The sequence below is a fragment of the Cydia splendana genome, chromosome 24 (assembly GCF_910591565.1).
Source record: "Cydia splendana chromosome 24, ilCydSple1.2, whole genome shotgun sequence".
NCBI lineage: Eukaryota > Metazoa > Arthropoda > Insecta > Lepidoptera > Tortricidae > Cydia > Cydia splendana.
In genome coordinates this window covers 8,606,381-8,621,032 of record NC_085983.1, presented here as the reverse complement: position 1 = coordinate 8,621,032, position 14,652 = coordinate 8,606,381, and the positions used below count along the sequence as shown (strand labels likewise).

Below are 14,652 nucleotides of genomic sequence, written 5' to 3'. Positions count from 1 at the left end.
CAAATAAATATTACGGTCTCTGGTGCACTCATATTATACTAGCCGGAGAGCTAGCCACGGAAATAGGTATGCAATTTATAGAGCAACGTAATCCCTCTAGTGTGCCATACTATCATTATTAATTAATTTGGGCGCCTGGCAGCTGTTCAGCGGTGGGTGCGGGAGTGGATAGGCAACAAAGGGGTTGTAAAATCAATTGAAGGTGTGCAATTTATAGAGCTCTGTGTTTGGTGTGATATAATAGCTAATTATGTATTTAATTCAAATATAACAATGCCAGGCGTTTTATTTGGGGGAAAAGTAGTGCTAGGTGATAAAAATACACAATCACTTGTGCGCCTGCAGGAAGATCACGAGCAAATTTTACCTGAGCTATATATATGGCATACTAACTAGAGGGATTTCGTTGCTCTATAAATTGCATACCTGTTGCCGTGGCTAGCTCTTAGACCATACCGTCCGTCTCCGTTTCTGTGTCCGCATCCGTCAATAATAAAAATTACATATTGCTATAAATGTTCCTTGACCGTAGAGGTACAATAATATAGAGATGAAACGGGGGAGGGGCCAAATGACTGAACGAGATGCACTTTTTTTTTTTTTTTTTTTTTATGTTATAGTCAGCAAACGAGCAGACGAGCCGCCTGATGGGAAGCGGTCATCGTCGCCCATGGACATAAGCAACACCACAGGAGCCACTTAAGCGTTGCCGACCCTTGAGAACCCTAAATACCCGCTTCTTGAAGAATCCCATGTCGTAGCGCAAAGGAAATACCTCAGGAGGCAAGTCATTCCACATTCTGCACGTTCTGGGAAGAAACGAGCGAGATGCCCGCTTATTCTTGGTGTGCCATGTATCTAAGAAGTGGGGATGAACTTTGCTCCTTTGGCGGGAGGTGCGGTGATAGAAACGAGACGATGGCACCAAATCAAAAAGTTCTTCCGAGCATTCCCCATTGTACAGACGGTAGAACATGCAAAGAGAGCCAACGTCTCTCCGAAGGCTAAGAGGTTCTAAGCCGTCAGTAAGTTCGGGATCGCCGACAATACGAACTGCCCGCCGTTGGATGGAGTCAAGAGGAAGGAGCTGGTATTGTGGAGCGCCAGACCAGAGATGAGAACAGTACTCCATATGAGGTCGAACCTGCGCTTTATATAACAAAAGCCGGTGACTAGATGTGAAGTACTGTTTGGCTCTGTTAAGCACCCCAAGCTTTTTGGAGGCCAGTTTGGCTTTATGTTCCAAATGACTCCGAAACTGATGGACTTCGTTCGTAATATCGACACCAAGTATCCCGATACTTTTAGCCATGGTAAGGGGAATGCCCTGAAACTTTGGCGCCGTGACAAATGGGGCTTTTTTAGCGGAAAACGCACAGACTTGTGTCTTACTGGGGTTGAACTGGACGAGGTTACGTTTACCCCACTCGGAGACCTGTTCAAGGGACGTCTCGATCTCAGACACAAGTCGCATCCTACACTCCGACACCTGCTCAGGGGGGGCGTTTACACGACCTGTATAACAGCTATCGCCAGTGCTGTCATCTGCATAGCAATGAATATTGTTAGTCAATAACATATCATTGATATGCAGAAGGAACAGAGTAGGCGATAGTACAGATCCTTGGGGTACGCCAGCGTTTATGGGCTTATAGTCCGAGCATATTCCGTCAGTGACGACTGAAATGCTACGCCCACACAGGAAGCTGGAAACCCATGTGCACAACCCCTTAGGAAGCCCGTATGAGGGAAGTTTTGAGAGAAGTGCCTTATGCCAAACCCTATCGAAGGCCTTTGCGATATCCAGGCTAACAGCCAGTGCCTCTCCCTTACTCTCTATGGCGGTGGCCCATCGGTGAGTGAGGTAAACAAGAAGGTCTCCAGCGCCTCGACCACGGCGAAACCCGTATTGCCGGTCGCTAATTAGCTGGTGGTCTTCGAGGTACTTAAGGAGCTGGTTGTTTACCACACGCTCCATCACCTTAGATGAGCGTGTGGCACTTATGGAACTTTCAATAGGAGTAGCAGAGAAAGCGGTATTATTGCTTGTCCTAGTCACAGTCTCACATTTTGTTTGTTCTCCACCATAAATTTAGTATGGTTTATGGTGGGCAACAAATAACCCGACCGAATTACGTAGATTGTTTTTGGTATATTGTCAGGAATGTTAAAACGTGTTTTTAATATTGTCGCATCGCGTATGTTTTGTCCCACACGGAGGCACGCGTATACCACTTCTATAGGATGCTACCTTCTATGCTCTTGACGCAGTTTTGAGATATAGTTGGTCAAGCAGATCTTGTCAGTAGAAAACGGCGGTAAATTTGAAAAATGTAGGCGCGAAGGGATATCGTCTCATAGAAAATTTGAATTTCGCGCCTTTTTCTACTGACAAGATTTGCTTGACTATCTACAACAACTTTTTTGAAGTCGCTTTGCTAAATAAGGTGTTACTAATTGCTATTAGTAACGAGCCGCATCGCTAGGAAATTGCCGCGCGAAGCAGCTCGCTCGATGGAGACGCGCATCGCCCGAGGCAATGTGACAATGCTCCGCGCGGCAATTGCCTTGCGAGGCGGCTCCGGCTCGTTTTGTGTGGACCCACCTATTGACGTTCTATGGCCTGGGTTATTATAATTATATTTTAATCTTCTATACAAAAGAAATCAGGGCAGTTTTTAATAATAGATAATATAACTTTAATCGTGTATTCTAACCCAATATAACAACAATAAATAAGACTAAATACGATTACATTACTATAATAATAAATAATAATCATTAACCATTGTCCATTAGGTACTTTACCTACATAATACAAGTTTTTATTGCAAATAAATTGTACATCAAAATAGATCCTAACTCTTTTACCGTTAGGTTCAAAATCAAATGACAAGCTCATCCCAACTTGGTCTTCTCCGCTCGTTCATGTGCAAAAATTGGAATATTTTCATCACTTCTGTCACGTCATAGTCTTGACATCACGTAATCAGGCTAAAACAAAAAAAAATACAATAGTTATTTGTTCAACAGGGGCGCAAAAGTATAAATTTGAAACCCCCTATGTTGTATGCCAAAAAATCCATTTTATGCCTTAGGGTTCATCCACATATTACGTCACAGCAACGCGCGGGATACATTACCCGTTCCTTTTAATTAATGCAGTTAGAAAAAGACAGGCAATAAAGGAAAAATATGGTTTTAATTTCAACGCGATACCTCCACGCATTGCCGTGATAAAGGGTCTTGACTCTTGACAGGCAGACAACAAAGTGATCCTATAAGGGCTCCGTTTTTTCCTTTTGAGGTACGGAACCCTAAATACTTTGAACATAACTGATGGTACAGTCAGCAGCAGAAGTTGCTAAGCGGGCGAGGTGTTCAAAATTACTTTGACGCGGTCTTATTCTCTTAACAATAAAATCGCGTTAAGATAATTTGAACACCTCCCCCATATAGCAACTATAGGTTATAGGTTATAGGTTTTCGCGGGCTTGGTTTCCGCAACTCGACGTCATAATATCGCGCCTATTTTGCGTATTGGGTTGGCGGCACTATTCCTGCCAACCCAACTCTACCAAGAAGCCTAGCAGACCCTTGACGTTGCCGACGACTTCTGGGAGAGACCCCGGTGAGCCGAGGTGTTGTGCCCGGTATTTTGCCACCCCTGGGCATTCAAGAATGACGTGGGCGGCTGTCTCCTCTGCCTCCATGCACGCTCTGCAGAGGGGGCTATCTGTAACACGTAGGGTTAGTAGGTGCTTGTTAAATGAGGCGTGTCCAGTTATTGCCCCGGCTATAAGCCGGAGCTGTGGTCTCTTCAGCTGTCGAAGTCTCCGCGAGCAACTATTGCTGCTGACTGTAACAGGCGGTAACTTACCGAAACAAACCAATAAGAATCCTTCCGGAACATCATTTTGGCGAGGAAACCCATTTCACTCTCCGGAGCTATGGTGTGCAAGTGAAGGTGCTTCACGCTCCGGAACGGTGGCCAGTGGTACCCGAACCTGGCAACGTCTTCTGACAGGCCGTTCTTGGTCAACATCTCTTTGGCTACGGTTAGCAGCTTTTCAACTGGAATTGTAAAATTATACAAAATTAATATGAGTGAAGGAAAAGGGACCATTTATATTTTAAACAAACTTCAAACTTCAACATTTATTCTGCAAATAGGCCACAAGGGCACTTTTACATGTCAACATTGAATTTAAATACAAGCAAAAATAACAATACAATATTAATCAATACATCAACAATTTTTTAAAATACAACTACTACTAAACAATATTAACATACAGTAATTCAGATGCTTTGACTTCTGCAGAGGTAAAAGCATCCTGACAACTTTGTTCTCCAAGGTGAGGTTTCTTTATAATATATAAACAATATGTGATGTTTTCAACCAAAAGGTACCACTACACACATTAGATATTCCAATGTCTAGCTTCACAACTCCTAGACTAGAATCTTAGTCTTTGATATTGAAAATGTCAAATAAAATCATTCAAAGTCCTACTTGCACAATTTTGATAATGCAACATTTTCAACTTTAAACGTATACAATTGCTATTGTTATCCTAGCTATCTTCGATAAGAAAAGCAAGTACATATCAATAGTTAAATTCTTTGTTACCTTACCTGTCCTTGGATCCCGCATCAAACCCACCCCGGGTTTGATGTGGGTCCGCAAACCTCGACGGTGTTGGCGAAATGACCTTGACACCTTTCACAGGAACTGGTGGGAAACGGGTCCAAGATCGGGTACGTGGAAGGGAGGAGGGAGGCCTATGCCCGGCATTGGAACGCTCTAGGCTCATTTAAATAAATATAATATCAATAGTCACATTCTTTGTTACCTTACCTAAGTCTTTATCAGCGGCTGTTAAAGATTTAACGTCCTCAATATGCCTTTTCGGAATGGTCAAAATGTGGAACCGACTTGCTGGTCGGATGTCACGAAACACGCAGATTTCTTCATCTTCGTACAGTATCTCTGTGTCTTCTAGCTTGTTCACTATATTACAGAATATACAAGCTGATTTAGATGGGGCTTCGGGGGCTCCTGCAGCCATGGTTAACAGAAATTTCCTGAAAAACTGTAAAATCTAAAGTTTACGCTTCTGTCATCAGACAATTTTGACAGTGACAGTTGAAAGTTGACAGTGACGTTTAGTAAAACTATTTAAGTAATTGTTTAAAACGCTTCATGATGTATTAGTTCGGTGTCTGGTCTCTAGATGGCAGCACCTTATAACTTCTTGAAACTTACCCGATTCATGATCATTGATCATGAACTATGAACATTCAAATCTTTGTCTTACATTAGTACTAGCACCCAAAAGAAAAGGATGAGTACTGGTTCTTACTGACTGACAAATTGGTTTGACCAACTCTATGTATTCTACCGATCAAATCAGGCTGTGTGTGCGTCCGCAAACGCCAACGCAAATGTGCGAAAAGGTAATTCGCAACGAGTGGCGATTTAAAACACTCCCTTCGGTCGTGTTTTAATTTATTGCCGCACGTTTCAAAATTCCTACTTATCGCACTTGTATCGTAATGTACAGTCAGCGGCAGAAGGTGCTAAGCGGGCGAGGTGTTCAAAATGATCTTGACGCGCTTTTTTGTCAAGAGAATAAGAGCGTGTCAAGGTAATTTTGAACACCTCGTCCGCTTTGCAACTTCTGCTGCTGACTGTACTATTTCACACATTGCCAGTTCAAAGTATGCGTAGAGTAAGCTTGGACTCTACTTGTACTCGAGTATGAAAACATTTTCATACATGGTTAACTATTTTATTTGTAAATAAAAGAATGTTTTTAAACAAACCAGGTCAAATAGGACACTATAATAAAAAAAACAAGGTTCACATCTGGCTGTATGTTCTCAGCGGTACGCGAACATTAGCGAGAGTTCATAATATGTGTCGACCAAGAAAAACGCTCTCAACCATAGAGAATTAAAACACTCGTTTCCAAAATTTCACTTACCCTACTTGACGTTAGATGTCAACTATAGATTTTCGTAGGACCGAAAAGGTTTGTTGGAATGTTGTATAAGTTGTATTGTTGGAATCAGCATGGTCTACTGATTATAAAATGCATGTTGTCGCTTCTTATAGATGGTCAAGCAAATCTTGTCAGTAGAAAAAGGCGCGAAATTCAAATTTTCTATGAGACGATATCCCTTCACGACTACATTTTTCAAATTTGTCGCCTTTTTCTACTGACAAGATTTGTTTGACGCAGTTATACTATTTATAATATACTATATCCCAGTAAGGGCATTTATTTGTGTGATGAACACTCATATTTGTTCCTGAGTCATGGTTGTTTTCTATGTATATAAGTATGTATTTATCTATACAAGTATGTATATCGTCGCCTAGTACCCATAGTACAAGCTTTGCTTAGTTTGGGGCTAGGTTTGATCTGTGTAAGATGTCCCCAATATTTATTTATTTTTTATTTTTTTATTTATTACTTACTATAATACTTACCTAGGTAAAAAAAAATGGATACAAGATTTTTGGCACTTTGTTATCTCTAAGGATAACTTGATAAACTATATAATCTTATAGTTCTGACACCTAGAGACATTTACACCTCTAAATATTATAGATTTTTTTTTTGTGTTTAGTATCTGTATTTTTTATGTAATTCGACATTAAGAGACCATATACATCTCTTAGTAATTGTAATACGTTAGATTGAATTGTTAGTTTTATTTTATAAAATTGTTGATGTTATTATTTTTCCTTGTATGTAAATTCAATGATGACGTGTAAAAGTGCCCTTGTGGCCTATTTGCTGAATAAATGTTGATGTTTGATGTTTGATTGAATTATATAAATTGAAGTTTATTTTGCCCATTTTTCCGTTAGTTGCTAAGTCTAAGTATTGTATTTGTGTTGTGTAGATGTTAAGTGCGGAGCTATATTAATTTATTTTGGTTGGTAACCTGGTCTGGGCTGAAAAACAGCGCTGCAGTGTCACTCATGCTGAGTTGATGCTGGCAGCATAATCCTGACGCCCAAACCATTTGTCACAGCATATGTTTAATTATTATTATAAGGTACAATAGTCTGGTTAAGATTTTAGATACGTAATACATCAACATCAACATCATCAACATTTATTCAGCAAATAGGCCACAAGGGCACTTTTACACGTCATCATTGAATTTACATACATGCAAAAATAATAACATCAACAATTTTATAAAATAAAACTAAGAATTCAATCTAACGTATTACAATTACTAAGAGATGTATATGGTCTCTTAATGTCGAATTACATAAAAAATACAGATACAAAATACAAAAAAAAAAACTATAATATTTAGAGGTGTAAATGTCTCTAGGTGTCAGAACTATAAGATTATATAGTTTATCAAGTTATCCTTAGAGATGTATAGGGTCTTCAAGAGTCAATATCCTGTATAATTAATACATTCATTAAGAGAAAAGAAACATACGAGAGCAGAATGAGGCGTCTCACTGTAATTAATTAATAAAAATAAAGTTACTAAGTATAATAGCTTGTGTTAGCTTAAACAGACCAGTCTCCACAAACAGCACCCGTTCACGAGTATGACGCGTATCTCAGCCATCGCCTCCCTCAACCTTCATTCGGGAAAGTGGCGACCCGATCAACGACGCCACCGTAAGCAAAGACTTTTAAGCGAGCATGACATGTTCAAGCTACCGGCCTATAATAATATTAAAATAGTAATAACATGTACGAGTAGCTGTAAGACACGGCATTTTGTGCTCGTATGTTACATAAAAAGACAGTATAGCTTCACATAATTACTAGCCTAAGTTGACTTAGAGATGTAAAGGTCTCTAAGTGTCAGAAACATTAAAAATATAGGTATGTACAATCAAAAATAAAATATATAAATAAATACTTAGAGATGTATAAGGTCTCCAAGTGTCCAAAACTAAAATTAAATTAAACAATTTAATCAAGCGAGAACATCATTGTCTCATGTGTCAATTCTACTGGACACTAGCATATTTAATTCACAATGTAAAAAAAAAAAAACAATATTTATTTAGCTCTTATTATACTAATGAAATCAAGCTACCTGCTTAAAGGCATCTCTATCGTTTATAAAATCATTTACAGTGTAGTACGCCTTACTTAACAAGGAGCGCTTAATGTGCGACTTAAATTTGTGAAGTGGTAAATTCACTACATCAGTGGGGACTTTGTTATAAAAACGTGTACAGTTCCCGACGAAAGACGTACTAACCTTACGGAGGCGGTGGGCGGGCACGGCAAGCTTATGTTTGTTTCTAGTGTTATAGTTATGGATATCACTGTTAACCTTGAATTCGTGGATGTTTTTCCGAACATACATAATATTCTCTAGTATGTATTGAGATGCAACGGTAAGAATGTTAACTTCTTTGAATTTCTCTCTTAGGGATACTCGAGCGCCCAGTCCATAGATGGAACGTACAGCTCGTTTTTGCAGCACAAATATTGTCTGAATATCTGCCGCTTTTCCCCACAACAGAATTCCATATGACATAACACTATGGAAGTAACTAAAGTATACCAGCCTGGCCGTCTCTACGTTTGTTAGCTGTTTGATTCTCCTCACTGCATAGGCTGCTGAACTAAGTTTTCCGGCTAGAGTGCCTATATGTGCATGCCATTGCAGTTTGGAGTCTAGAGTGACTCCCAGGAAAACAGTTCGATCCTCAAATTCCAGCGTATCACCTTTTATTTTAATCTTGCTGTTATTTACCTGCTTGACGTTAGGTAGCGTAAACTTGATGCATTTGGTTTTCTTGGCGTTCAAAAGCAAATTGTTTGCCGTAAACCAGTTTACTATGGTAGATAGCGCGTCATTAATGCTCTCGAAGCTATTTTCCTTTCTGTCCACTTTAAATATAAGGGAAGTGTCATCTGCAAATAACACTATATCATGTCTATCTTGCACAACTTTTGGTAAGTCATTAATGTATACCAAAAACAGGAAGGGACCAAGAATTGAACCTTGAGGCACTCCGAGGGCTACCGGGGACCCCGCCGATTGAGTTCCATTAATAACTACTCGCTGAGTTCTATCCGTAAGGTACGATGAGACCAGGTCAAGGGCACTAGCTTTTATCCCATAGCGGCTTAATTTTCTCTTTAAATTTTCGTGATCAACGCAATCAAATGCCTTTGACAGATCACAGAAAATTCCAACAGCATCTTGAGCTTTTTCCCAGGCATCAAAGATGTGTTTTAGAAGTACCGCACCGGCGTCAGTAGTTGATCGACCTTTGGTGAAACCAAATTGATTGCTATCAAGCAGTTTGTTTCTGTTGAAATGTGACAATAGTTGATTCAGAATAAGTTTCTCGAACACTTTGCTTAATGCCGGTAGTATTGAAATCGGTCTAAAGTTCGTGGGATCTGTTCTTGTTCCTGATTTAAACAGAGGGATAATTTTGCTATGTTTCATAATATCTGGAAAAATTCCAGCATCAATGCATCTGTTGAAAATCTCAGCTAAGTATGGTGTAATTGACTCAATAATGGAATCTAATACTTTGACAGACAGGCCCCAAAGATCTTCTGTTTTCTTTAAATTTAAAGACCTAAAAGTCTTAAGAACTATATTCGGAGAGACATACGAAAATTTGAAGATTTCTGTACATTCTGCCACATTTGTCTTCAAAATTTCTTCAGCGACGTCTGGCGATGAATTAAGGGATCTTGTTGTTTCTACCGGGATATTCGAGAAAAACCGCTCAAAATGATCTGCCACTTGACGGTCGGAACTTACTAAAGTGTCAGCAATTCGTAGGTTGTAGTGCGGATCCTTCAGTTTACGTTTTCCAGTTTCATTGCTGATAACTTGCCATACAGTTTTGACTTTATCGCTGGAATTTAGGATCTTTTTCGATAAATAATCGACTTTAGCGGCGACACACAACATCTTAAAAGATTTAGAATAATTCTTGACGTACTCCAGAAATTCCGGTCTTTTATCAGTTGCCTTTAAATCATATAAGTCGTAGAGCCGGCGTCTTTTCTCGTGAATATCCGGTGTAGCCCAGTCGCTAAATTTAGTCTTGGCCTTGCCTTGCACCTTTTTCTGAATGAAACAGGCATCAAATTCCTTTTTAATACAATTAAACAACTCGGAACTCAAACAGTCAGGGTTTTCCTGGGTACATGAAAGACAACATAATTGTTTAGTAATAATAGCATCGTAATAGGTATTACGTATATAATGTTTATAGGTTAAGTAACTTCTTTTTTTTTTATATTGTGTGTTCTGTATTCGCTATACATCTTCTTTCTTTCTTTCTACTATACTCTTTGATGTCGATTAGGAATAGGAAATAACTCGCGTTTTGATAAGAAAACTGATGTATGGAGTTACCACTCTTTCTTTACTTATATTTCTCTATGCTCTCAACATGTACGGGTATCTCACAGTTTCACAAATTAACAAAGTATTATTTGTCCCCACCTGCAGCATCTTAATATGTTTCAAAGTAAAAAGGTTTGTATTTGCTCTGAGAAGAGTGAGTCAAACTGTTTCCATTCAAGCAGCGTTAGTAGCATATCATGGATATGTACATTCAATTTTAAGATATGGCATAACAATCTGGGGATATATACTCCACTGATAAATATAATGTATTCATTGTCCAAAAGCGCTGCATTAGAGCTATATTTTCAGTTCATTCAGATTCATGCCGTCCATATTTTATAAAACATAACATTCTTACTTTTCCCAGTCTCTATATTTATGAAGTTTCTATTTTCGTCCACAAATATAAATACCTATTCACGGATAATAGCTCAGTGGGTTCCCGCGTAACTAGACCTAAGTACAAACACAGATTGCCAAAGCCATATGTAAACTTGTCACTAACTGCAAAAAACGCCTATATTATGTGTATCACAATTTATAATAAGTTACCTCACCGTTTTAAAGATATGGATCTCAAACTATTCAAGTCAAACACAAAAATATGGCTTATTGAAAAATGTTTTTTCACTTCTCATGCTCAAAAAGTGCACCTTTATGTCGTGCGTAGACGACATAAAATCGCATTTTATGCTCCAGAGCATAAAGTAAAATCATCTATTACGACCCTTATTCACTTAGCAATAAAGTCCAAATTCTGCCATACAAACTGCCAGCCCTGCCGGCGCGCCCCCGACCGGCGCTCTCCCGATCGGCGTGCCCCGCGCCTCCGACCGGCCCAAGAACAATTTTCTTTAGTCTTGAATAAATACGTTAAAATAACCTAAAATATTTATTTTTTGTATATTTTCCTCGCAATCGAAGTGAAAAGCAGAGTGTACAACAAGGGCATAAATGTCCATTTTTACCCTCGTCTACTATTTTGGTCTTCCCTTCGCTCAGACCAAAAAATGGGGTTGGCAACTGTCAAAGGTTTGCCTAGATGGCGCCATCATAGCTTGCCCCTTTTTCTATGAGATTTGGCTTAAAGAGCTGGCATCCAGGGTATTAAAAAAACAAAAATTTGACACAATTCTAGGGATTGACGGGGCAAGCTATGATGGCGCCATCTGCTAATAACTTCCACCGGCCAACCCCATTGCCTCGGGTAAAAATGGGTCACTTTATGCCCTTGTTGTACAATCTACTATTACTGTGTTAATGATTATTTAAGTTACTCATAAGTATTTGCAGTATTTAGGTAATATATAAATATAATTATATGTTGCAAATGTATGTACACCTGAAAAGGTTAAATCTCAGTGTAACGAATGTGTATTTATATAATTGTATTTTCGACCTGCAATGTAACCTGATTCTTATATACAATAAAAACTTTGAAACTTTGAATGTACTTTATTTGGTTCATGAAAGGTTCAAATTAGGTTCCACGAATATATACATTGTAATGTACATTTAGTCTCAGGAGGTTAATATCTAGGACATAAAAGGAGAGCTTATACTACCCTATACCCTAATTATGGGTCTCTATTGTTTCCCAAATAGTTTTAAGTCATAATGTATTGTTTGTCCGAATTTTCGTTAGTCATAATTGCTTTTTCTCAGAAACGCGTAACTTTTCAGGATTGCCATAAAACAAACCTAACCTAACCTATCTATAGAGTAACCTTACGAAAATCCTGAAAAGTTAATGGTTTCAGTTTTATGACTAACGATAATATGATAAACAATACATTATGACTTAAAACTTTATGGGAAACAAAGGGACCCCCCTAATTATCTTATACGTATGTCTAAAAATTAAAGACTGTAATTTCGTACGGCCACAGACTTTAATTGTTGATCCATTTAGGGTTCAAACTAATTTGGTTGTCAATACTAACTGTATGAAATGTCCTAGTTAAAGGCGTATCCAGATTAGTCAATTTTGCGCCAATCTGATTAAATTGCCCGATCGAATCAGGAGGTGCGGACGCAAACGGCAATTTGGCTCGCTGATTCGATTGCCCGATCAAATCAGGAGGTGCGGACACAAAAATGCCAATTTTTGAAGCTAGTATCTATGGAATGCTAGGAGCTGTACGTGCGTTTGGTTCTAAAATTGGTGATTAAATTGTGTACGTGTGGACGCTAGATGAGATTGGCGCCAATTATTTTCATGATCAAATCGACCGATTTGATCAGGCCCGTCTGGATACTACTTAAAGTGAAGCCGAAATGGCTCAACAATGAAAGTCCGCGACTGCATGTACTTACCTTGTCACATACTAGAGTTAGACCAAGAAAAGTCTGCAGCGATTTTGATAGCCCACGCGGTGGAAGTGTTATTTTAAACGCCAAACTTTTATAAAATTATGACGTATAAATAACACTTGCACTGCGTGGGCTATCTAAATCGCTGCAGAGTTTTCTTGGTCTAACTCTACTACATCACGTCGGGGTCACCAATGTAGGCAAAGGTAGAGAGTACTCTCTCCAGGCAGGTGTTATGCTTGGGGACCGAAGTCCACTGAGAGGTAGTACCTAAAATGTAGTAGGAGTAAGTACCATTTTACGAGTTGAATAACGTTATAAGATGTAATAATGTTTCGAAAAGGTGTGTCCCGCCGAGTTTGGTGCCGGTTCCATATTGGGATACCCTCCTCCAATTGAGGGGGGATTTAAATCTACTCGAGGCAGAGGTGTAGGGTTGGAGCCAGTATAGCTTTATTTGACGTTCATAAGCGCATTGTAATAACTATGCCTACTTGAATAAACTAAGTTTTAATCTTTATCTTTAAAAGAATATTGTATTGAAAAAAAAACCGGACAAGTGCGAGTCGGACTCGCCCACCGAGGGTTCCGTACTTTTTAGTATTTGTTGTTATAGCGGTAACAGAAATACATCATCTGTGAAAATTTCAACTGCCTAGCTATCACGGTTCATGAGATACAGCCTGGTGACAGACGGACGGACGGACGGACGGACGGACGGACGGATGGACGGACAGCGTAGTCTTTAGGGTTCCGTTTTTACCCTTTGGGTACGGAACCCTAAAAATATGGTTGTCATTTCGAAAACTTACTAAAATAAATTAAAGGATATGAAAACAATGCATTTTATTCATTTCAGACATCATGTTTCATAGTAACAGTTACTTGCTTAACGACCTACACAATCGATATCTAGAAATATAATAGAAATAGTGTTAGTTTTATTTTTCAAAACGTCCGGGTTCGATTCCCGAGCTGAGTACACATTTTTTATAAATGTATGAATGCAGTTTTTCTTGTTACTAAATTCGATGACATGGTTCCTAAGAAGAGATCGTATGTCTTATAGTTTCAGATTTTCACATGCTGACCGATCTAAATGGGCCATCCTGTATATATAGTACCTAATTAGTGACATTTGAAACTCCGCTAAGCGCGATGTAGGTTTCTGCCAAATTGCGTTCTAGCTCCCTAACGCCATCTGTTAGATTGTTGTGGGACGACGTTGGCAGTGACAGCTAGAGGAGACACCACATCCTCTTGTCAGGGGTATGAAACTCAAACCTTCGGGCAAACTCGGCTCCGTTCGGCTCAGCATTGCTCCGAGCAATTATTAGGGTTGACACAACTTGACATCCCTTTGCGTGCACGACCACAGATAAGATAATGGCTTGAATTTTGACAACCCTAAATAGCCGAAAGGGATAGTGCCATATATTACTGAACCGCTGTCAAATTTCGGTTTTGTAGGAAGTTTCCTTTCTGCTTGCATGTTAGTTTTTAGTTTTTGACGATTGTGATGTAAATTCTTATAATTTTGGCTTAGGCAAAGTTGTACTGTAATTTATTTCATGAAATAAATAATCTTATCTAATCTAATCTGTACGGTAGTACTATTATCAAAGACATATGTAACTTCGTATAAGACGAATAAAGTCTTAGGAAAAAAACGTGCCTCGGAATTCAAGTAAAAGTCATTCTCGAATAGATGTCGGACACACCTTTAGCCTATCCTCGGCTAGATGGCGTGACGACACCGTTTCATATTTTACAATTTTAACACATAGATATCAGTGAATGAACATGGATCAAAATGATATAAAAATAATAAAATCATTTATCCATATATATACATTTTTTGATAACTTTATACGTTTTCATTTTGAGTTGTAGTCGTGTGTCGATAGATGGCAGTAAATTTACAGTGACTACAAAATTTACAATGACAGGACC

The 14,652-nt window shown here is 38.9% G+C and overlaps 2 protein-coding genes across 2 annotated transcripts in view; one reads left to right on the top strand and one right to left on the bottom strand.

Annotated features, from left to right (window-relative positions):
• The window catches only part of LOC134802113 (dentin sialophosphoprotein-like), a 174,580-nt gene that overhangs the window by 120,144 nt on the left and 39,784 nt on the right, over positions 1-14,652 (top strand). The window lies entirely within an intron of this gene.
• On the bottom strand, positions 2,695-5,131 carry LOC134802194 (adenosine 5'-monophosphoramidase HINT3-like). The gene is made up of 3 exons (XM_063774789.1): positions 4,862-5,131; positions 3,881-4,074; positions 2,695-2,994 (listed from the first exon to the last, which is right to left on the bottom strand). Exons 1-3 carry the CDS (start codon positions 5,070-5,072, stop codon positions 2,968-2,970), a joined length of 432 nt encoding a protein of 143 aa, XP_063630859.1. The 5' UTR covers positions 5,073-5,131; the 3' UTR covers positions 2,695-2,967.

What these genes read in the sequence shown, in the direction of transcription:
- LOC134802194 (XM_063774789.1), bottom strand. Translation starts at nt 5,072, where the DNA reads ATGGCTGCAGGAGCCCCCGAAGCCCCATCTAAATCAGCTTGTATATTC. An exon ending in AGCCGCTGATAAAGACTTAG is followed by an intron (nt 4,075 to 4,861) that starts GTAAGGTAACAA and finishes TTACAATTCCAG; the next exon opens with TTGAAAAGCTGCTAACCGTA. An exon ending in ATTCTTATTGGTTTGTTTCG is followed by an intron (nt 2,995 to 3,880) that starts GTAAGTTACCGC and finishes TTTTTGTTTTAG; the next exon opens with CCTGATTACGTGATGTCAAG.